The sequence below is a fragment of the Peromyscus maniculatus genome, chromosome 12 (genome assembly GCF_049852395.1).
Source record: "Peromyscus maniculatus bairdii isolate BWxNUB_F1_BW_parent chromosome 12, HU_Pman_BW_mat_3.1, whole genome shotgun sequence".
Taxonomy (NCBI): Eukaryota; Metazoa; Chordata; class Mammalia; order Rodentia; family Cricetidae; genus Peromyscus; species Peromyscus maniculatus.
The window spans coordinates 11,683,695-11,708,804 of NC_134863.1; the positions used below are offsets into that span (position 1 = coordinate 11,683,695).

Genomic DNA, 25,110 nt, shown 5'->3' on the forward strand with positions numbered 1-25,110 from the left:
TTGGAATTACCCTGGTGATGGCTCCTGGCCCCCAATATAAGAGTTATAGAAGGCTACAGCAAGGGTCAGAATGCCACTTCCAGTTTCTGTTGCTGAGCGATCTCTGCAGAGTGTGTTAGTCGGCTCCGTGACAGTGTGCCATAGACAGGCCATTTATAGGGAGCACACGGTTTTATAGGGAGCACACAGTGGAGTAAGTTTTTCACCTTGTGGCCAGATGCAACAAGATAGAAAAGCCAGAGTTCTGAGGAATCTGTCTGTCTACACTCAAGTTCTAGGGTTGTAGACAGGTATGCCTTCATTGTGGGCTGTCTCGTGGCTGCTAGGACCCAAACTTAGGGCTTCACGCTTGGGCAGGAAGCACTCTACCCACTGAATTATCTCTGTGGCCCCTCAAACCACATTTTTTTTCAAACCACTTTTTAGCAGGGTCTCCTTTAAGAGTTGAGAAGCCTGGTGCAAAAGGTAACAATGAAGGTCCCCATGCCCTGTTAAATAACACACCCAGTGTATTTCGTTTTATATTTTCATACTTATTTGCATATTTGAGCATCTTCCCGTTTTCCTACTTTGACTACTATAACCTGTCACAGAATTGAACACGTATAAAGTCATGGTTTGGGGCCAGAAAGATGGTTCAGTGAGCAGGGCTCTTGCTGCCAAGGGTGACAATGTGGTGGAGTGAGAGAACTGACTCCTGCAAGCTGTCCTCTGACCGCCACACTTGTGCGTGGCATGTGTGCCACACCCCAAATAAATGAACGTAATATTAGTTTAAAAAAAAAGATCATTTTTATAGAACCGAGAATCATAAACTATTGATAATAACTAAATTGAACATCCACATTGCAGTTCTGTTGCTGGGTCAGTTATACTTGAGTGGATAATAGGTATAGATGTACCCCAAGAATTACTTTTTCTTCCCTTCATGTTAGCAGAAAATCACTATATAGTTATAATTGAAATTTCAACACAATTTGATCTCTGTTGATAGCAGTGATCTAAAGTAGCTATGATTTAAGTGGAATGTAGTGTGTTTAAATGAGGTCAAAATCTGAGTATATTTGCATTATGAATCTGAAGAAAAATAAAAGGAAGATGATTGATACCTGGTATTACTGGACATAATACTTAATTATGTAGGAACATATAGGGTTTATACTGTGTAAAAAGCATTTGACAAACTGATTAATTTGTCTTTTCTCTTGCCTAAGTGCTTCCAGTGATCAATTCCTTCCTGCTCTCTGAAGCTGGACGAGCTCCTGATGTCAATCGTGGTGCAGACCGTAAACCATCATAGAATCCTGACAACTGCCTCGTCCTTCTATGCCATCTTAAAAGATCCACGGGGAGTCTTCTCCTGGGCCTGATGAACGTAAAGAGTAAATGTGAAGGGCTACCACGTGCTGCTCTGCCAGGGCTGTGCTCTGGACCCAGGCACTGGGGCTCCTGGGGATTTCATGTATATGAGAAGGAAATCTGTGAAGGGCTGGAAAGTACAGAGCTTAAGACAGAGTATCACAAGGAACCTCTGTGGGAGGGTGGAAATGTTTCAGTCTTGATGTGTATCATATCATGATCATGTCAGTTTATATGTTTGTTCAGATTTAATAACTGTACACTTGATATGTGTGTTCTGCTTGTATTCAGCAAAATTTTGTTAGTATAAAAATAAAGGCTACAGAGAACACTTTTAATTATGTAAACTAAGAGTGTTTTGTATTTCTATTAGTGTGTGTGTGTGTGTGTGTGTGTGTGTGTGTGTGTGTGTATAATGTATACAGATGCACTCATCCATGTGGGCATATATGGAGGGTAGAGGTTGATATCAAGATGTCTTTTTTCTTAATCACTATTTGTTCTATAACACCACATGTCACTCTCACCTCAGCCCCACAATTCAGCTCAGTAGTTGAGGAGGGCTGGAGAGGTGGCTATAGGTCCTTTTCCCTGATCACAGAAAAACAGAAATGGTCAATGACAACCCAGGTCTGAGTCACCAAAGCAATTCCGTGTCTAGTCACAGTGATTAATCTGGGGATGACCACTTGGGGCAATGAAAGTTAGGACCAGGGTTTTATTGAGACTGTTAGAAAACTAGACTTGCTATTTTTTTTTGCTGGGAATTCTAGCTGCAAAGGTGATGCCCAAGTCCAAGGTGCCATGGGCCATCACAGATACAGAGTCACAACAAAGACAGATTGACTCCTAAGGACACTAATCCAGAGACCTTTAAGGCTGTTCTGTATAGTCTTCCATTTCTGTACCAATATTATCCCAGTTGTACTTAAGCCAAGTTGATTAAGGTTGAATCAGACTATAAATTCTCAGTGGAGGGACTCCAGGCTGATCAAATTGTCTAGGCAGCTCTCACTTTAAATTCAGTAAAGATACAGTCCCTCTATCTCATTTACCAGCTGGGTTATTATGTTGTAAACCTAAAACTAGAATGCCTTATGTGAAATTTTTGCTTGAAAAGTTATCATTGCAACTGAGGGCACACAAGCTTACCACCTTCTAAACTGAGACAACAGAGGCAAACCAGGAAGATGAGCAGACCACAAAGGCTACCGCAGAGACGATCTGAGCTCCAATCAGCTCCTCTCAAACACTGTGAAGCTGGATTTACGCTTTAGCACTGAACTTGCCAGAGTCTAAACTGCTGATGCAAGCAAAACTGCACACTGAGAACGTGATGTTGGAAGGTAACAGAGAGCCTGCCTGCTTAGACATTTCTACAAATAGCAGGGATCTCTGCCTCAGACTGCAACCGACTCTTAAGTATCATTCTCCATTCCACTGCAACTTGGGTTGCAAGTATCATGGGAGCAATGATGCCACCAATGCCACAAACACAGCATTGATAAAGAGCAGAGGATGAAAATGAATAAGCCAGTGTTGGGAACACACATTTTCAAGACCCACCCCTGAGCTTCAATGTTTTCAATATTCAGTATCTTTTTATTTGATACTTATATTTGATGTATAGTACAAGTTGGGATACTTTATTATTATAAAATTTCTGTCTCCCCAGCTACAGTGTGAATTCCTTCAGGCACAGGACCTTATCTTCCTATACATACAATAGATCTGACATAAAATAGATGAAAATATCTGGTAGAAGCGAGAGAGAGAGAGAGAGAGAGAGAGAGAGAGAGAGAGAGAGAGAGAGAAAGAGAGAGAGACAGAGAGAGAGACAGAGAGAGACAGAGACAGAGACTGTGGTGGTATGGTGTTCCCCAAAATATTGTGCATGCTAATAAACTTATCTGGGGTCAGAGAACAGCCACAATATTAAACATAGAGCAGAGAGGATAGGCAGTGGTAGCACACGCCTTTAATCCTAGCATTCCAGAGGCAGAAATCCCTCTGGATCTCTGTGAGTTCAAGGCCACATTGGATACAGCCAAGCATGGTGACTCATGCCTTTAATCTCAGAAAGTGAGCCTTTAATCCCAGGGAGTGATGTCAGGAAGCAGAAAGGTATATAAGGCGTGAGGACTAGAAACTAGAAGCTTTTGGCATGGTTAACCTTTTAGGCTTTTGAGCAACAGTTCAGCTGAGAGCCATTTGGATGAGGACACAGGATCACCTGAGGAACTGGAGAGGTGAGGAAGCTGTGGCTTGTTCTGTTTCTCAGATCATTCAGTGTTCACCCCAATACCTGGCTCAGGTTTGATTATATTAATAAAACTCTTTAAGATTCATGTTACAAGAGACAGAGACAGAGACAGACAAAGAGGGAGGAAGGGAGGGAGAGGGAGAGGGAAAGGGAGGGAGGCAGGGAGGGAGAGAGAGAGGGAAGGAGGGAGAGAGAGAGAGAGAGAGAGAGAGAGAGAGAGAGAGAGAGAGAGAGAAGATTTTTAGAAGGAAAATTCTGATGACATTACCTAAATATTCAAAGACATCAATTCTTGTAAATTAGCCAAGCCTGACAACGCTTAGCATCCAAGATCAGATGATATAGGACACATCTAGGTCAGTATTTTAATGTGAGAAATGATGCCTTACCTATGGTGATATTTTATTTTATTTGTACTGAAATGTGATTTTATTTGTATGTTAATAAATAAAGTTGCCTGGGGGTCAGAGCTAATAACAAGCCATAGCAGAAACTGGGCAGTGGTGGTGCACGCCTTTAATCCCAGCTCTTGGGAGGCAGAGCTAGGCAGATCTCTGTGTGTTCATTGGAGACACATGCCTTTAATCTCAATACCAACCATAGAAGACCTGGAGGTCTGTACAGACAGGCAGTGACGAGGCGGTCATGTGGTTGGGTTTATAACCAATGAGAAGACAGGATAGAAAGTCTATAAAAAAGATAAACAGACAGGAAGTAGCTCTCTTGCTGAGGACAGAAGCGGCAGTGAAGGATAAGGTTTTTAGCTCTTAGCTATTGCTCTGACCTCTTGGGCTTTCATCTTTGCATTGGCTCTGTGTTTCTTATTTAGTAAGACGGTTACACCTACACTTACCTGTGGATAAGGCCTCCTCCCAAACATCTCCCTCACGAGGCTGATGAATATTCCAGGATGTTTGGGGAAGTAAAGAGATCTCTTCAGGTGATGCTAATCTCATGTCCATGTCCATGTGATTGCTCTGGAATTGGTACCGAGGGATGAAGCAGATTTCACCTTGTCTGAAAATGTCCTTGATGATCTCTTCCATGTCAATTTCATCTTGCATGCTCAAAAAGATGGAAATTCTTTTGGAATTCTGATACTGACTGTGGGCAATCACTTAAGTGGAAAATGATGGCAATTATAATTTTTAAGACTATAGTTTTTATAAACTAGTAACTTCTCTTACTAATTTCTCTCTTTTGTCGCAGCCTTTTCTAAGTAAAAGTGGTACAGTGAGTTAATGCTATGTCTTGATACCTGGCTTTTATTTCCATACTCAAGATTTGCATATTCAATGGTCCCTTTATCTCTCTGGTAGGCCTGTAGTCTGTATGGAAACTCATTAAGAAGACATGAAGTGGAAAAGCTGTCTATCTTCAGAGTTCCAGATGTGATCCCAGTTTCCAGTACATGTCAGAGACTTACTAGAGGATTTTGGTTTATTTTCTCTTTGAAATTTGGATCTCACCAATTTTCCAGTCCTTGGGTTGTTTGGCATTTCTCCCACCAATTTTAGCCCTTTTGGCCCAGCCAAGACCTAACCTTCCTGACCTCTGCAGAAGCTTTACTACATTTAGAATGATACACAACTCAGCACTTCAGTCTGTAGGAGGCTAAGTCATGAGTCAATCACTGCTTATGTGTCCTAAACCAGTCCACAAGCTCCCAGAGAACACGCCCTATAACAGTCTCTACCAATGCTATTCTGTTCAACTGGGTGTTCAGAAAGTTCATTAAAATGGGGCCAAGGGGCTCCTCGTATAAGAATCCTTATTTAGTAGAATCACTCATCAGGCAAAGGGAGCTAAGTTTTGCTCAAAACCCTAGGAACTTACCCGACTCAGAAGTTGGCCCTTAACTCCCTTTTTTCTCTATTCCTTTTCTTTCTTTCTTCCTTTCTTCCTTCCTTCCTTCCTTCCTTCCTTCCTTCCTTCCTTCCTTCCTTCCTTCCTGTCTTTCTTTCTTTCTTTCTTTCTTTCTTTCTTTCTTTCTTTCTTTCTTTCTTTCTTTCTTTCTTTCTTTCTTTCTTTCTTTCTTTCTTTCTTTTTGAGACAGGGTTTCTCTGTGTAGCTTTGCGCCTTCCCTGGAACTCACTTTGTAGACCAGGCTGGCCTCAAACTCACAAGAGATCCGCCTGGCTCTGCCTCCCGAGTGCTGGGATTAAAGGCGTGCGCCACCACCGCCCGACTCTATTCCTTTTCTATTCTCTCCTGTCCTCTAAGCTAAGAAGAGAAGGATAATGCAAACACAGCTTACAAATATGACTGGCAGAAAGATACAGTAAAGAAAGCCAAGTTACATGTAATAGTGTGACCAAAATGAGAACAAAATGCCTCCATCTTAGAAATAAGGCTTTCTCCATTTTAGGTATAGGCCTTGAGTTACTGGAACCAGTCAACCCAGAAATTAGAAAGTGCAAATACAGAGTCACAAGGTATTCATTCGGTGATGACTATTTAACCAACGAATGTTCCAACCCTGGTTTCCAGGGTAAATGACCACAGAAATGTCCCCACCTGAGGGCAGCCAATGAGAAATGGTGACGGGCAACCCCTTAGAAGTAAGATTAAACCATGATTTCTAGAAGTCCCTAGAAGCGAGCCAATCAGAATTGTACCTGTACTAGCACCCTTAAATGATGTAACCTTGTGGGTTTTGCCTTTAAAAACTGAGCTTGCAGACAGGTGGGCACTTTCTTCAGCCTCCATTGCATTGGATGTATTGGACAAAGTCCCTGCCTAGGCTTGTATTGCTTTCAGATATCCCGGATTAAACCTTGCTTTTGCATTCTGGCATACTGGTCTTTGGTGGTCTCTCTGGGGGTCGCGATCTGGGCACAATAATACAAAGGGAAGAGAGAAGTGAAGCAAAGCATACCAAACCAGGGCTGAGGAAGAAAGTCAACTCCCGGTTTCTGAAAAGCTGTAAAGCTGTTGGAAGGCTTGGCATAAGTGAAGAAAATGGAAAGGGGGAACCCAGATTTGGAGGAGGCCCAAGGCTTTGACACCACTTATTATATGAGAAAGTACTTTTCTCAATCTCTTTAAAGCTGAGGATAGAAACCCAAGAGCTGAATAGGCAGTAAGGCACACAGCTACAATTCTGTGTGAGACTATGCACACGCATTTGCCTTCCTGCCTCAAGCCCACTTACATGCTATTTGTTAAGAAGGGAGGAAAAAAGGAGACCCATCATAACAAAGAAGACAACAAAGCAGAAATTTGATTGATTCCTGTAAGACAGAGGGAGAACGAGACAGCATTTACAGACAACGCAGCGCTAAAACATGGACACAGGAGGCAGGCAGAATCCATTCTTCCCTGACAATTCCGACCAGTGTCTACAAAAATGGGGCTTCTTGTAGCTAACACACTTTCATTCATAAGTATACACAGACAAGAAGGGCCAGGAGTTTCATTCAGTGGTAGAAGGGCTTCACTACCATGTTCAAGGTTCCCAGTTGATGCCGAGTACCCCCAAAGGACATAAATATGCATAGCCAATAAATGATTTTCAACCATTTTGAAAAGCCAAAGTACAAAATAGAAAGATTTCTAAAATGAAAAATGGAAGGAAAAAAATGATTCAGTGTTAAACAGATAATTCAAAAAAAAAAGATTATTTTTGATTTCTAGTTTTCTCAGACAAGCTGAAAACAATAACTGAATCTATAAAACATCAATAGGTTGCTATGGAAAGGAAGCAATAAGAAATAATTATTGGAAATTAAAACCACGATTAACAAAATGAAAACAATCTAGGAAGAAATCCTGCGTGGGAAGACAAATTAGGAAAAAAATAAAAAAAAATGTTAAGAGACACAGAAGATCAATCTAAACTTTTTACTATCTAATTAACAAGAATTCCTAAAAGATCCAGAGGAAAACTAGTTATCAAGATGTGGTGGTTTGAATGAGAATGGACACCATAGGCTCATCCATTTGAATGTGTTCTCAGTTGATGAACTATTTAGAAGGATTAGGAGACGTGTACTTCTTGTGGAAGGTGTGTCACTCAGGGTGGGCTGTAGAGGGCACAAAGTCCTTGTGCTCACAGATAAGCACTAGGGAAACCAGGAACGTTAAACACTAAGGCTTGTCTCTTCAAAGGAAGAGATGTATCATCTCTTCTCTGCCCATAACGCTGGGAATGATTTGGTTAATAGCCTGGTTACCTCTGAACTATTTCTATTGCCAGACCACACATGGTGTTTGTCTCAGTCATCCTCCCCAGACCCTTATCTTGAGCGTTGTTTCTCAGCCAGTAGAGCCCATCTTTATGGGAGATGTCACACGTACTTTACAAATGAGAGCAGAGGTGGTTAATAACCTTTGCACTATCTGTATGACCAACACCACACCAGCTCTTCCCCCAGACCTTTAACATGCCACATGTAGTCAATCTATACAATCCATCTTAATGAGAGAGGACACATGTACCTTGGAAAGAGTTTCAATGTAACCATGTCTTAAGCTTTGTTGTACACACAGGATTGAATTAATTATCACCAGAAAACTTTTTCTCAAAATGTGCTGTGCTTAAATATGCCTAACATAAACTGTCCTTTGTTAGCCTCTAGAAGTTTGAACCAACAACAGCCACTGAGTTGTGTTGAGGAAGGCTTACTTCTTGCTTCACACTGATGATACCCTTCTGGCCTCTGTGATTACAGAGATCACTGGAGTGGGTTTTGAGGTTTCAAAATCCCACAGCCCATGACATCCAGTCAGTCAGTCAGTCAGTCAGTCTCTCTCTCTCTCTCTCTCTCTCTCTCTCTCTCTCTCTCTCTCTCTCTCCCCGCTCTCTCCCTCTCTCTCCCTCTCTTCCTCCCTCCCTCCCTCCTTCTCCCTCTCCCTCCCTCCCTCCCTCCCTCCCTCCCTCCTTCCCCTACTTCATTTTGTGGATAAGATGTAAGCTCTCAGCTACTTCTCCAGCACCATGCCTGCCTGCCTGCCTGCCTCCATGCTTCCCACCATGATTACAGGCTAGTCCTCTGAAACTATAAGCAAGCCCCAAATTAAATGCTTCTTTTTATAAGTCGCCTTGGTTATGGTGCCTCTTCACAGCAACAGAACAGTAACTAAGCCACAAGATATAATACATAAATCAAAAACATCAGTCTCTAGATTGGAAGTCATAGATCTCGAACAGAATGAGGAAAAAAATAATCAAAAACTTGAAATCAATTGAGCAGTCAAATGGGAGTTGTTGGGTCTAGAGAGACGGTTCAGCAGTTTAAGAGCACTTAATGCTCTTGCAGACAACCTGGATTCAAATTATAGCAGCTACACTGGGTGGTGGCGGCGCATGCCTTTAATCATAGTACTCTGGAGGCAGAGGGTGGCTGATCTCTGTGAGTTTGAGGCCAACCTGGTCTACAAAGGAAGTTCAGGACAGCCAGGACTACACAGAGAAACCCTGTCTTGAAAAACCCAAACCCAAACCAAACAACAAAAGAAAACAAAAAGCACCAAAAAACCCAAAACAAACCAAAAACAGATTACAGCACCTACATGGGGGCTTACAACCACCCTTAACTATTTCCAGGGGATCTAGCACCCACTTCTGACCTCCAAAGGCATCAGGTGCACTTGTACGCGCGCACACACACACAATGCACTTACACACATGCAGGCAAAACATTCATACATATGAACTAAAAATAAATAAAGGTTGCCAATCACATTGGTATTTTCTTTAAAAATAATTTAAGGATATAATCTAAAAAAGTTGAGAAGAAAAAATACATAAGAAAGAAGGCAACGAGTTCCAGATACAACCCTAACTCAGAAGCAGAAACCGGACTGTGCGGATGCAGTTGCCTCACAACGTGAAAATTAATCTACCCCTAGATGAACACACATTATTACAACGACACAATTTAAAACTAGAAAAACAGACCCAAATTCAGTGTTCTAAGTATGGAGAAATAAAATGTAGCACATTTTTGAACAGCTGTACCACTGAGCCTTATCTGCAGCCCTCCAATTTTTCATTCACCTGCTTCCTCTGCTAGATCTTCTGATCCTTCGGGGGCAACGATCATCTTTTTCATCTCTGTAACCCAATACACAGCAAAACGGTTTGCTACTAGGTGATAAACACATGGGAATGAATTAAATTTAAACCGGGAGGTGAGGGTGTGGATCGACACTCTCCGCATCTTCTTAAGCTCGCAGCAAGGCCTTTCCTCACAATAACAAAATAACACCAAACGTGCCGGGTCCAACCTCCCTTAGAAGCTCCGGGGCTATCCACAGGCTCCGCCCCCTGCCCTGGGAAGCCAGACAGGCGCCAGGAGCATAAGTGCGCCTGCGCAGACGCGCGAGCCGAGCCCAAGCTTCCAGGCGTTTAAGTCGGTTCTTGCACCTTCGGCGTGAGGAGTGGGACTGGCGCAGCCGCTCCTCCGCACTTCCGCCCGCAAACGCTGCTTCAGCTCCGCCCGCAGGCTCCGGGCTCTGGGCGCTGCTTACAGCGGCCGCTGCCGTCACGTGGCAAGCACCGCCCAGGCCACACCCACCACCTTCTGCCGAGGGGGCGTGGCCTCTGTGGACCGAAGGTGCACCGGCGTGCACCGGCCTCTTAGGCGTCGGAGCTGGCCCCGTGTCTGGTGGCAGCGAAGGGCAGCGTGCTGGGGCGTCCTTGGCCTTTCCTGCACGGTAGCTGGGGGGACTGTGCACCAAGCCCAGGACATTTACCCTCCCTCACAGCCTGCGGAGGTAGCCATGCTTCTGCAGAAGGTCCAGCAAAGGACTATACTTGCGGACTCGGTACTCGTCTAGTTACCTTAACGGTGTGCAGTGCGGGGCTGAAGAGGCATCAGAAGAAGGGCAGTGTTATGCCCAGATTGTGACCCCCCAAAGAATCCACCGTAGACCTTTGGATGTCCAGAATGCAACAGCAAGGTTTATTCTGCAGATACAAGTCTAGACAGGGACTCATTCCTACACCCAATACAGTGAGGCAGGGAGGAGTGCTCTTTCTTGGGGAAGTTAGTTTTTATAGGCAAAACCCATAAAATTTCTTAGAGGGGATGGGGTTAGTACGGGTCCATCCTTGATTGGTCAAGTTTTTCTCGGGCCTGGACTCGATCTTATTTTATCTTATCTGTTTGCCCTGTCAGGAGTTTTACAACTCATCTCTGGGGTCTGGTCTTGTTATCTCTGGAGAGGGGCATCTCGTGGCTAATTGGTTACCATCAGACATCCTGACTCTGTTCTTTTGTTCCTGGGGCTGGCGCCATCATTTCTGGGGACTTGAAACTGGCCTGGCCTAAATCACAGTCCCCAAAGCTGCCACTGAATACTTTAGGTACAGAATGCAAAAGTAAGGTGTTTTCTAAGTCTCCAGGGAGGCTCTTCCAAACCTCTCACTCACAGCAGGGAGGTGGGGAGAAGGAGCCTCCCCTTTCTTTATGAGGCTAGATCTTAAAGGCACAGACCATATAATTTATTTTAACCCACATCCCTTTTTAGTCTTTTGGTCGAATATCCTGACTTTTCCAAAGTCCCTGTAGCAGATACAGCCACCTGGGGAAAAGGGGTCTAAGTTCTTATCTACACTTAGGAATCCTGGTTTAAGCTTCTCTTTGTCTGTAGGGGATAGAGTGGGGGGTTTTACTGAGGTATCACAGGCAGAGCAAGCCAGATGCGCTTACATCATCGCCGGTGGACACTTGGCTTCTCCTGGCCAAAGGACAGAACATTCTGCTTTACCACCAAGTGCCTGTTTCAGCCAGTTGGCTCGTTACTGATGGACTTGGGGGCCGCTGTTACAGCAAGTGGCAGGCCCTTTCTGGAGATGGATGTCCCGTCTCTGGGAAACTCAGGACTCAGACACGCTGTTCATTATTATCGAAGAGTCTTGCTGCTGTCGGAACCTGCTGTTCAGAGACAGATAATGCCTTTCTCTAGCAGATGTTTGAGTGGAGAGAGGAGATTATAGTAAGTGGATGTGAGGAGGAGGGCTGACTCGGATTTATACCACCATCACCCCCATGTTACCATTCAATAGCTGAGGACTGGCTTTTAAAGAGTTAATTTTTCAGAGCTGGGAAGATGGTTTAGTTGGTAAAATACTTGCCACACAGGCATGAGGAGCCGAGTTCAGATCTCCAGCACCCATGTAAAAAGGTATATAGTTCATTTCTGCCTGAAGACAAAGCAAGGCGGAAGAGGGAGAACAGAGAAGAAGAGAATTCTTACCATGGACCGTAAAACAAGCAGTGAATTCACCAACATCTGTGGTCTCATCTTTACGCTTAGAGACCTAACAATTCAGGTCAGTGTGGCCACGTAATATCCACTTACCAATACTTGAACATGAGTGTGGTCTATGGATCAGCGTCCCCAAAAGCATGCCAAGTATGGAGAATCCTGAGCCAGTCCCAGACCTAGGCAGTCCAAATGGTCCTCAGGTGGTCTCTGGCCGTATTAATGTTTGAGAATCACTACCATAAATCAATGTATGCTGCAAGTATTAATCTGCAGAAGAAATTTAAAACTTATCGTGCATGTGGTCCTAGGTTTTATCACCAACACCACACACACACACACACACACACACACACACACACACACACACACAAATAAGTTGTACATGAATTGCTGCTGTTGAATTTTGGAGGCAGGCTTTTTCTAGATATCCATGGCTATTTTATGTGGCTTCATATCATGGGCACATCCCTTCAGCAATAAACACGTAGTTTGTCAGTATAACCGAGGGGTAAGCCTAGCATACACAAGGCTCTTGGTTTGATTGCCAGTGCAGCAAAAATAATGATAACTTTGTCCAGTTTGGCATGGGAGAAAACATTTTTTTAACTTAATCCCAATCTTTGACAAAAATACTTTAGTTCCACATGTACATTTTCATCAAGGATACAGTTGCACCAGTAAATACATGCAACCTTAGGTGTAAAGCTCTTTGGGGTTATGAATTTTCAGAGGGTTCTGTATGTCCTCTCACAGGTAAGGCTTCATGACAGAATCACTGATATCTCCATTTCCCCAATGTTTTCAACCATCTGGAGCTATTATTTTCAGCAGAAATCAAAATCATAGGAAGACTCAATAACAAAATGCTGTCAGACACTAAGGAAAGATGTTGTAGTTTGTTGCTGGAGGGCTTCTCTCCAGGTTCCCCAAGCCCCGCAGTCCCACAATCCACATATAAAATAATCACTCAGACGCTTATATCACTTATAAACTGTATGGCCATGGCAGGCTTCTTGCTAACTGTTCTTATATCTTAAATTAACCTATTTTTATAAATCTATACCTTGCCACGTAGCTGGTGGCTTACCAGCGTCTTCACATGCTGCTTGTCCTGGCGGTGGCTGCCGTCTCTCTCCTCAGCCTTCCGCTTCCCAGAATTCTCCTCTCTCCTTGTCCCACCTACTTCCTGCCTGGCCAATCAGTGTTTTATTTATTGACCAATCAGAGCAATTGGACATACAGACTGTCCCACAGCAGTAGCTGACACTGTAGAGTAGCTGAAACAAAAGAAGAGATCAAGTGTTCATATAGAAAACAGGTTGTTAAAGATCTTACAGGCTAATGTCTGAACCTTGAAGGTTCTAGGCCATTCTGAGCTACATAGGTCCATAGGAAGACCCTGACTCAAAACCAAGCCAAACCAAAGAAATCTCACACAGGATATCTTGAATTGGTGGCACACATCTCTAATCTCAGCATTCAGAAGACTGAGGCAGGAGGATCATCCTAAGCTACACAACAGAGACTGTGTCTTAAATCAAACACAGTTTCATGGTTTGAATGTGAAATTCCCCCACCCACAGCCTCGTGTGTCTGAACACTTAGTCACTATCTGGTGGCACTATTTTGGGGTGCTTTGGAACATTTCTAATAAGTGGATCACTGTGGGCAGCAAAGGTCACAGGTGCTATCTTGTTCTGATTTGCCTCAATAGGATTTTAAGTAACTTCCCACCTGGTCTTCTTGCTTATTCCTTTTCCCTTCTCCGGTTTAAAGGTGGTAAAAAAAAAAAAAAATGAAAGTCCATGCTGTTTAGGAAGCACCATTGTTAGAGTGCTTGCCTTGTATGCACAGAGGCTGGTGGTGATAATGTAGCTGTAATCCTAACCCTCAGCTGTGGAAACAGAAGGATCAGGTGTTAAGGTCCATACTGACTTGGCCCAATATCTCCATTCCCTCAGTTAGGAATCACACCGCAGAGGTAGTGTTGATAACTGAGATCTGTGGTGATATTTTATTTGTGCTGAAATGTGATTTTATTTGTATGTTAATAAATAAAGTTGCCTGGAGATCAGAGGTAAAAGAAAGCCATTAAGCATAAGTCCAGTGGTGGTAGCACACATCCTTAATCTGATCACATGGCAGGCAGAGTCTCTGTGTGGTTGGTCAAGGACACAGCCAAGCATGGTGACACACACCTTTAATCCCAGTACCAACCATAGATACCTAGAGGTCTGTGTAGACAGGCAGTGACAAGGAAGTCATGTGGTTGGGTTTAGAGCCAATGAGAAGGCAGAACAGAAAGGTAATAAAAAGACAAGTCAGATCGGAAGAAACTCTCTCCTCTGGGAAGCAACAAGGTGAGAGGTAAGATAAAGTCGTCATGACTCTCTGATCTCTTTAGCTATTTACCTCTGTATTTGGTTCTGTGTTTCTTATTTACTAAGACTGTTTAGAATTTCGTCTACAGAGATCCCTTGTCAAGATGTGCCTGGCCTTGGAAAAAGGGGCTCTGTCTTTATTGACTCTATTAATAGTCTGAATGGAAATGTAATGCAAGTGATCTAGATCAAAATAGAGGATTTCTATATGGCCATCACACTTGACCTAAACATTGGAAGATGGTCTAACAAAAGACTGACAGTTTTGTCACACACCCAAAAATCAAGTTTAAAAATGACTTGATATTCATTCACTTAACTGTTTTTCTTCAAACCACTCCAGTTTCCTGCTGTAGGAGCACAAAGAGAAGTGATCCCTTCCTGACTGCTAGAAGGGCAGACTGATCACATATAGTCTGACTATTGATTATGACTTGACGTGGGGGAAGTGAATTCTACCTTTTGTATCTTGCCTAGGGAGAAAATGGTGGCAGGGGAAGAAGGCAAGAGAAGGTCGGAGAGAAAAGTGGTTTGAGTCCTTCCTTTTAGGGTATCATTTCTGACCCCAGCACTGTACATCTGAATGTCCTACCCATGAAGCCCAAATGAAAGGCCAGAGAGTACAGGTTGAGGGGAGAGCATCAGTGAGAAACTGTGAACAGCCGGGGACTCTGAGATGTAGAAAGTGTGGACTCAGGAAAGAGTCAGGGGGCAGATTTTAGCCCCATATGGTTTAGCCTAGTGACACAGAATGCCGTTGGATAATAGGCACACCCTTATGGAAGAGTCTCTACCTCCAGGTCATCATCAGCCTTTACTTCAGTACCTATCCCTGTGTGGAGTATTGTTGGAGTTCCAGGCGGACTCGAAAACTTAAAACATGAAACACATCCAGGAACAGATATCAGTCATTTATTCCTTCAAGAGGGAACAAAACATCCGCAACTCCGGGAAGTCAAGTCCTGCCATCTCAGTTGTTTGCAAATGGACGTACTAAGTGCTGGTCACCATTGTCACAGGAGCCCTTGTCAGTAGTGCTGCTTGAGGAGAAAAAGAGCATTTCCCAGATCTGCCCTGTCATTTCCAGGAAAGTCAGCCAGCTAGGTTTGGGTTCAAACTTCTTCATGAAGCCATCTTCCTGTGAGAAGAAAGTGCAGACTGAAGACTCAGTGAGATAATCCTCTCTATTCTCTCACCACCAGTAGTCATTTCATTCTCCCCATTGTTCTCTACTCCAAAGCCAAATCCCTTTAGAATATAGCCACCCAGTAGAAACACAGCTGAGCTACATATGTTAGCTTCAAGGGATTTTGCAGCCATATATTAAGAAGTGTCTTTGTCAGTCTTCTACTGCTGTGAAGAGACACCATGACCAAGGTAGTTCTTAATTTAACTGGGGGCTAGCTTATAGTTTCAGAGGCTTAGTCCATTATCATCATGGCAGGAAGCATGGGGCACGCAGGCAGGTAAGAACTAAGATGGCATGCAGTAGCTGCTAAGAGCTACATTCTGATCTGATCCATAAGCAGAGAGAGAGAGAGAGAGAGACAGACTCTGGGGTTGGCATGACATACTTCCTCCAACAAGGCCACGCCTCCTAATCCTTTTAATCCTTTCAGAGAGTGCCACTCCCTGATGACTAAGCCTATGGAGTCATTCCTATTCAAACCACTACAAGAAGTAAGAAAGTAAAAAGAATTTGAAAACTTATCTAACTCAATGTGGATTTAGTATATGAGTATTCTTTCGTAGTGTAGACAGTATGGAGTCATTATTGAGATGTTATATTCTGAAATCCAAAGACTAGTACTTTCATCTTCATTCAAACTAGCCCTGCTTCTGTTGCTCACTCCCCATAAGCTCCAGGGAAAGGAATTCTCCAGTTTTTTGTGTTGTTTTGTTTTCCTGTCTTTTTCTTTCAGTTGCCTAGCACTGAAAATTAAATTTATATTTATGAATTGTATTATACTGAGAATTATTGTTATTATTTGTTTGTTTTTCGAGACAGGGTTTCTAACAGCTGTGGCTGCCCTAGAACTTGCTTTCTAGACCAGGCTGGCCTTAAATTCACAGAGATCCACCTGCCCCTGCCTCCCAAGTGCTGGAGTTAAAGTACCACTGCCCGGCTACACTGAGAATTATAAGAACTCATAGTAAATCCAAATTCAACTAATGTCCTTGAGTCTAAGAAAATACTGATTATTTCCACTATAATTATTTTTGAACCTGGACTTTTTTTTTTAATTAGGAAAATCCAGACTGATAGAAATGCCTGTCTAGGACATTGAATTCCTAGATTCAAGCCCCAGAACACGCACGCACGCACGCACGCATGCACGCACACGCCAAAATCCCAACAAACTGTAGCGCACTGTAACAATATTTTAACAACTTGAAATCTATAATTTTATTACATTTTCATTGGAAATTACTTCTACCTGCATGCTAATTCTTACGTTATCTATTGAGGATACTGAGAATGAGGGGGGAAAGTTACCTAAGATAATACAACTCACAGTGTGTATTGGCACACACCATGTTCTCAATACTTAGAAGATGGAGATGGGGATTTCTGTAAGCAAGCCTCGACTACACAGTGAGTTCCAAGCCAGCCTGGGCTACACAGCAAGATGCTGTGCCAAAAATAAATAAATAAAAGATAATATAATTTTTTGCCTGGACCTGGGTTGGGATGCAAGCTTTACACTCCTTTTCACTCCATGTATTCCAAAACAAGTACAAAAAAAGACTATAAAATTGTTCAAAACATTTATTTCATTTATTGTTATTTATTTATTTATACTCATTTTATTTTCTAGAACTTACCAAGTAGCCAGAAATGCCCTTGAACTTTTGAATCTTCTGTTTGTATCTCCTGGCCCTGGGATTAGAGCCATACCCCATCATGCCTGGTTCAGGAAGTGCTGAGGACAGACACTAGGACCTTGTGCATGCCAAGCAAGCACCCTACCGACTGAGCTATGTCCCCAGACTGTGCTTGCATCCTCTCTGTACCACCACCCCTGATATTTTTTATATCCATCTAGTAAACATTTGCTCAACATCTTGTAGGTTCCAGCATTACAATGTCTCCAAATGGGTATGCCATAATAGGACTAATCCAGAAAATGGGAATCAGGTTTAGCTTCTCGAGAGTCAGAAGACTTTGGAAATCTCTGCAGATCTTGAAATTAATAGTTGTGGAATCATCAGCAAACCAGGCAGCCATCAGTCAGGGGAAAATGTCTGCATGTGGTATGCAGAGTCAGCTGTGAGGCGGATAGGTACAGTGATAGCCTCTAAAATGATCCTTTATTAATAGAACAACTAGTCATTTCTGGGCAGCATGCTAACTTCTAATATTTTCAACTTCTAAGGCAAAGAAAGTAAAAGAAAAAGCTAAATGAAGGTATGAAATAGTCATAAATCTATAAAAAAAAAAACCTAAAATTTAAAGAACCACAAACCAGGAAAATATATTTATCAGGAAAGAGTTCATTCCAATGTAAGAAAAAATAATCAGGCCTTAATAGCTAAAAAGAGAAATTCGCTGAGACATAAATCGCTAATAATATATAGGAAAACACTTTACATTACCATCAATTAAAGAGCTTTATATTATAATACAATCATAGTTTTTTGTACCTATAAAAATACTTTTTCAAGCAGATTCTTTCAAAACTACTTCCTTTAGTGGTGCAATTTGAATCTTAAGGCTAATATATAAAATAAATATACAAATAAGGATTCATTATCACATCAGTAATGTGGTAATAAACAGGAAATGCCAACGTCTGATTACTTCTGGGAGCAGTGAAAATTTGCTAAATTGGGCTACTCTGGTTTTGAGAATGGCTAAAGCATAAATAATATACCAAGGTGGCATGTTGTGTTTATATTTTCTAAAACTCATGTTGAGTCTTAATTGTATTTTGATATTATTAAGAGTTGGAATCTTTAAGAAGAGGATAAAGGGAAATGAGCAATGTCTTTTTTTCTATTGGGACATGACCTCACGTGCCTCACAGCTGACTCTGTATACCACATGCAGACACTTTCCCCTGACTGGTGGCTGCCTGTTTTGCTGATGATTCCACATGGGAGCATCCCCTCCATGACTACTAGATCGAGACTATTACCTAAGGGGTGGATTTGTTATTAAAAGATGTACTCAGTCCTCTAGTCATCTTCCCTCCCTCCTCACTTCCCTCCCTCCATCCCTGTCTTCCTACCTCACTTCCTGCAGCAAAAAGGCTCTTACCAGATGCAGTCCTTCAATACTGGTGCCCTTCAGTGCTGGTGCCCTTAGATGCTGGCCCTCTCAGAGTCCCTTAGCAACTTCTTTTCTATTATCATTTTCTGTGCAATATTCCATTATAGCATTACAAAGCAGGCTGACACATACTGTGCCAATAACCCAAAGAGAATTAAAAGCTCTGATTTTTTTTAAAGATATAAGTGGATACCACGGTCACTCCTCTAGAGATTCATGGGAGAGCTGTTTTGGTAGTTGGGCTATAGCTCGATGGTGGAGCATGTGCTTAGCATTTACAGGTCTTGGCTATTTATACCTTTGGAAATGCCTTTACTGAGATGAATGGTCAATCAGTCATCTTTACATATCTGTGTATCCACTCTGCTGATTTGCTTCATCACCAAATTAACCCACGCCATTAGAGTAAGAGGAAAGAAGGCGGGAGGGGAGGCAGGGGAGGAGAAGAGGAGAGGACCTCTTAGCTTAACTCTTCCTATTCTAGTTACTTGGAAGCGACCAATTCAGTGTATCCCCACTTCTAAAGGGAGTTTCTTTTTGTATTTAGAGTAGTTTTTAAAACTATAAATTTCTTGGAATTTCCCATGTAATCCCCATACTTGAATAATTCTATTTACATACTCACAAAGTACTTTTATCAGAAAGCTTTCTGGTTCTTTGCATATAGGTATTGTTGTCTTCATTTTTATTGTTTATGCTATATTATTACATGACATAATATAATTATTATTACATTATGCTATATTGTGTTGTTATACATATTACATGGGAAACATGAATCTTGGAGTGCCTCCTAGGTAACTTAACCTAAGTCATGCCTCTAATAAGCAGGGAAATTTGGAGTTCAGGCCTCAGATGTCAGTGTCGGTTCCTGAGATCTGTAGCTGTGTGTCAGGTACCTTGTGTGCAGTAGGCCCTATACTAAGCATTAAGGATACAGAGATGCGCAATGTTCCTCTATCCTTTGCTTCTATGTAGCTGAGACTACAGACACTAGCTACTAAAATGTGCTCTAGTGGCTTTAGGAACTATCTTTTCCTCCCAAATGCTCACGATAGCTGAAAAAATCACATTAAATCTTCTGCCAGGCATTTATGAGTCCAGCTTTGCACTTCAGACTGGTAGAGGGAACTGGAGAAAATAATAGTAAATGTAGAAGATGAAGAAGAGCAGAGATGACAGGCTGGAAACTAAAGGAGATATGGAGGAGAAGGAAAAAACAGAGGAAGGATGAGAGGGAGGAGAGGGAAGGATGAAAGAATGAGGAGGAGAGGGATGAAGAAGGATTCAAACTGGTTTTTAAAAAAGAAGGAATGAGATTATGCATCCCATTATTAATGCTCAGTCTCATGTTTTTCACTTTAGTGTACCTGAGGTCCATGGTGACTAATATCTAACTGAAGTGGACCATTATAACTTTTGGAGTCTAGATATCCTTGGATTTGCTAAATAGAAGCTATGCGATATTAATGTTATTAACATGAGTATTTATTAGTAGTAACAATAGTCTTGAAACTGTACTGAGTGCAGATTTGTAGGAATTTCTCTGGAAGCATTGTATGTGAGTAACTCATGAGATCCTTATACCAGTCCCAGCAGATAGATTGCAGTATGGCCTATTTTTACAGACAAGGAAATGAAGTACAGAGAAGGTATATAAGTTGTCCCCTTCACATAGATGATAAGCACTGAGCCCTGAAATAAAGCCAGCCCTGTTTCAATTGGAGCTGGTGTTCCTAATATCTGTGCTGTACTTCTCTATCATATCTTGATCCAAAACTTCCCATAAAGTTTCAGGCATATTTCAAGTGTAACAAGACCATAGCTTGCATGTTTATGATCATTTTAGAGTTTTCTCTTTCAGAAAAGTAAAAAGGAAAAAATTGTAAAATTCATATGTTCATAAGTTTTGCTCAAAACCCTAGGAACTTACCAGACTCAGACGTTGGCCCTTAACTCCCTTTTTTCTCTATTCCTTTTCTGTTCTCTCCTGTCCTCCAAGCTAAGAGAAGGATAATGCAAAAGCAGCTTGCAAATATGACTGGCAGAAAGATACAGTAAAGAAAGCCAAGTTACATGTAATACTGTGAGACCAAAATGAGAACAAAATGTCTCCATCTTAGAAATAAGGCCTAAGCTTTCTCCATTTTAGGTATAGGCCTTGAGTTGCTGGAACAGGCCTTGAGTTACTGGAACCAGTCAACCCAGATTCCAGAAATTAGAAAGTGCAAAGTACAGAGTCACAAGGTATTCATTCGGTGATGATTATTTAACCAAGGAATGTTCCAACCCTGGTTTCCAGGGTAATTGACCACAGAAATGTCCCCACCTGAGGGCAGCCAATGAGAAATGGTGACGGGCAACCCCTTAGAAGTAAGATTAAACCATGATTTCTAGAAGTCCCTAGAAGCGAGCCAATCAGAATTGTACCTGTACTAGCACCCCTAAATGATGTAACCTTGTGGTTTTTGCCTTTAAAAACTGAGCTTGCAGGAAGGTGGGCACTTCCTCCAGCTTCTACTGCATTGGATGTATTGAACAAAGTCCCTGCCTAGGCTTGTATTGCTTTCAGATATCCCGAATTAAACCTTGCTTTTGCATTCCGGCATGCTCGTCTTTGGTGGTCTCTCTGGGGGTCACGATCTGGGCACAATAATACAAAGGGAAGAGAGAAGTGAAGCAAAGCATACCAAACCAGGGCTGAGGAAGAAAGTCAACCCCTGGTTTCTGAAAAGCTGTAAAGCTGCTGAAAGGCTTGGCATAAGTGAAGAAAATGGAAAGGGGGAACCCAGATTTGGAGGAGGCCCAAGGCTTTGACACCACTTACTATATGAGAAAGTACTTTTCTCAAACTCTTTAAAGCTGAGGATAGAAACCCAAGAGCTGAATAGGCAGTAAGGCACACAGCTACAATTCTGTGTGAGACTATGCACATGTATTTGCCTTCGTGCCTCAAGCCCACTTACATGCTATTTGTTAAGACGGGAGGAAAAAGGAAACCCGTCATAACAATGAAGACAACAAAGCAGAAATTTGATTGATTCCTGTAAGACAGAGGGAGAATGAGACAGCATTTATAGACAACGCAGCCCTAAAACATGGACACAGGAGGTAGGCAGAATCCATTCTTCCCTGACAATTCTGACCAGTGTCTACAAAAATGGGGCTTCTTGTAGCTAACACACTTTCATTCATAAGTATACACAGACAAGAAGGGCCAGGAGTTTCATTCAGTGGTAGAAGGCTTCACTATGATGTTCAAGGTTCTCAGTTGATGCCCAGTACCCCCAAAGGACATAAATATGCATAGCCAATAAATGATTTTCAACCATTTTGAAAAGCCAAAGTACAAAATAGAAAGGTTTCTAAAATGAAAAATGGAAGGAAAAAAAATGATTCAGTGTTAAACAGATAATTTAAAAAAAAATGAAGATTATTTTTGATTTCTAGTTTTCTCAGACAAGCTGAAAACAATAACTGAATCTATAAAACATCAATAGGTTGCTATGGAAAGGAAGCAATAAGAAATGATTATTGGAAATTAAAACCACGATTAACAAAATGAAAACAATCTAGGAAGAAATCCTGCGTGGGGAGACAAATTAGGAAAAAAATAAGAAAAAAAATGTTAAGAGACACAGAAGATCAATCTAAACTTTTTACTATCTAATTAACAAGAATTCCTAAAAGGTCTAGAGGAAAACTAGTTATCAAGATGTGGTGGTTTGAATGAGAATGGACACCATAGGTTCATCCATTTGAATGTGTTCTCAGTTGATGAACTATTTAGAAGGATTAGGAGACGTGTACTTCTTGTGGAAGGTGTGTCACTCAGGGTGGGCTGTAGAGGGCACAAAGTCCTTGTGCTCACAGATAAGCACTAGGGAAACCAGGAACGTTAAACACTAAGGCTTGTCTCTTCAAAGGAAGAGATGTATCATCTCTTCTCTGCCCATAATGCTGGGAATGAATTTGGTCAATAGCCTGGTGACCTCTGAACTATCTCTATGGCCAGACCACACATAGTTCTCCCATATTCTTATGTTTGTCTCAGTCATCCTCCCCAGACCCTTATCTTGAGCGTTGTTTCTCAGCCAGTAGAGCCCATCTTTATGGGAGATGTCACACGTACTTTACAAATGAGAGCAGAGGTGGTTAATAACCTTTGCACTATCTGTATGACCAACACCACACCAGCTCTTCCCCCAGACCTTTAACATGCCACATGTAGTCAATCTATACAATCCATCTTAATGAGAGAGGACACATGTACCTTGGAAAGAGTTTCAATGTAACCATGTCTTAAGCTTTGTTGTACACACAGGATTGAATTAATTATCACCAGAAAACTTTTTCTCAAAATGTGCTGTGCTTAAATATGCCTAACATAAACTGTCCTTTGTTAGCCTCTAGAAGATTGAACCAACAACAGCCACTGAGTTGTGTTGAGGAAGGCTTACTTCTTGCTTCACACTGATGATACCCTTCTGGCCTCTGTGATTACAGAGATCACTGGAGTGGGTTTTGAGGTTTCAAAATCCCACAGCCCATGACATCCAGTCAGTCAGTCAGTCTCTCTCTCTCTCTCTCTCTCTCTCTCTCTCTCTCTCTCCCCGCTCTCTCCCTCTCTCTCCCTCTCTTCCTCCCTCCCTCCCTCCTTCTCCCTCTCCCTCCCTCCCTCCCTCCCTCCCTCCCTCCTTCCCCTACTTCATTTTGTGGATAAGATGTAAGCTCTCAGCTACTTCTCCAGCACCATGCCTGCCTGCCTGCCTGCCTCCATGCTTCCCACCATGATTACAGGCTAGTCCTCTGAAACTATAAGCAAGCCCCAAATTAAATGCTTCTTTTTATAAGTCGCCTTGGTTATGGTGCCTCTTCACAGCAACAGAACAGTAACTAAGCCACAAGATATAATACATAAATCAAAAACATCAGTCTCTAGATTGGAAGTCATAGATCTCGAACAGAATGAGGAAAAAAATAATCAAAAACTTGAAATCAATTGAGCAGTCAAATGGGAGTTGTTGGGTCTAGAGAGACGGTTCAGCAGTTTAAGAGCACTTAATGCTCTTGCAGACAACCTGGATTCAAATTATAGCAGCTACACTGGGTGGTGGCGGCGCATGCCTTTAATCATAGTACTCTGGAGGCAGAGGGTGGCTGATCTCTGTGAGTTTGAGGCCAACCTGGTCTACAAAGGGAGTTCAGGACAGCCAGGACTACACAGAGAAACCCTGTCTTGAAAAACCCAAACCCAAACCAAACAACAAAAGAAAACAAAAAGCACCAAAAAACCCAAAACAAACCAAAAACAGATTACAGCACCTACATGGGGGCTTACAACCACCCTTAACTATTTCCAGGGGATCTAGCACCCACTTCTGACCTCCAAAGGCATCAGGTGCACTTGTACGCGCGCACACACACACAATGCACTTACACACATGCAGGCAAAACATTCATACATATGAACTAAAAATAAATAAAGGTTGCCAATCACATTGGTATTTTCTTTAAAAATAATTTAAGGATATAATCTAAAAAAGTTGAGAAGAAAAAATACATAAGAAAGAAGGCAACGAGTTCCAGATACAACCCTAACTCAGAAGCAGAAACCGGACTGTGCGGATGCAGTTGCCTCACAACGTGAAAATTAATCTACCCCTAGATGAACACACATTATTACAACGACACAATTTAAAACTAGAAAAACAGACCCAAATTCAGTGTTCTAAGTATGGAGAAATAAAATGTAGCACATTTTTGAACAGCTGTACCACTGAGCCTTATCTGCAGCCCTCCAATTTTTCATTCACCTGCTTCCTCTGCTAGATCTTCTGATCCTTCGGGGGCAACGATCATCTTTTTCATCTCTGTAACCCAATACACAGCAAAACGGTTTGCTACTAGGTGATAAACACATGGGAATGAATTAAATTTAAACCGGGAGGTGAGGGTGTGGATCGACACTCTCCGCATCTTCTTAAGCTCGCAGCAAGGCCTTTCCTCACAATAACAAAATAACTCCAAACGTGCCGGGTCCAACCTCCCTTAGAAGCTCCGGGGCTATCCACAGGCTCCGCCCCCTGCCCTGGGAAGCCAGACAGGCGCCAGGAGCATAAGTGCGCCTGCGCAGACGCGCGAGCCGAGCCCAAGCTTCCAGGCGTTTAAGTCGGTTCTTGCACCTTCGGCGTGAGGAGTGGGACTGGCGCAGCCGCTCCTCCGCACTTCCGCCCGCAAACGCTGCTTCAGCTCCGCCCGCAGGCTCCGGGCTCTGGGCGCTGCTTACAGCGGCCGCTGCCGTCACGTGGCAAGCACCGCCCAGGCCACACCCACCACCTTCTGCCGAGGGGGCGTGGCCTCTGTGGACCGACGGTGCACCGGCCTCTTAGGCGTCGGAGCCGGCCCCGTGTCTGGTGGCAGCGAAGGGCAGCGTGCTGGGGCGTCCTTGGCCTTTCCTGCACGGTAGCTGGGGGGACTGTGCACCAAGCCCAGGACATTTACCCTCCCTCACAGCCTGCGGAGGTAGCCATGCTTCTGCAGAAGGTCCAGCAAAGGACTATACTTGCGGACTCGGTACTCGTCTAGTTACCTTAATGGTGTGCAGTGCGGGGCTG

General features: G+C 42.7%; 1 protein-coding gene and 1 long non-coding RNA gene across 7 annotated transcripts in view; both read right to left on the reverse strand.

Moving 5' to 3' along the window:
* The window catches only part of LOC143268083 (5-formyltetrahydrofolate cyclo-ligase-like), a 49,745-nt gene extending 39,675 nt beyond the window's left edge, over window positions 1–10,070 (reverse strand). For 2 of the 6 annotated variants that reach the window (XR_013043669.1, XR_013043670.1), the window contains exons 1-2: window positions 9,624–10,070; window positions 4,476–4,739 (exon numbers count right to left, since the gene is read on the reverse strand). Coding sequence is in view for 4 of the 6 variants with exons in the window: in XM_076548601.1 (XP_076404716.1) it covers window positions 1,335–1,366; window positions 4,476–4,739; window positions 9,624–9,786 (459 nt within the window). In the remaining 2 variants the exon portion in view is untranslated. Of the gene's footprint in view, window positions 1–1,309; window positions 1,367–4,475; window positions 4,740–9,623 lie in introns of those variants that run through there. The other 4 variants (XM_076548601.1, XM_076548600.1, XM_076548598.1 and 1 more) reach the window with 4 other exon arrangements.
* Window positions 10,071–15,114: 5,044 nt separating this feature from the next.
* Window positions 15,115–24,766, reverse strand: LOC143268084 (uncharacterized). Its single transcript, XR_013043671.1, has 2 exons — window positions 24,310–24,766; window positions 15,115–15,358 (listed from the first exon to the last, which is right to left on the reverse strand). It is a non-coding gene; the product is annotated as an uncharacterized LOC143268084 (long non-coding RNA).
* Between the last annotated feature and the right edge of the window lie 344 nt (window positions 24,767–25,110).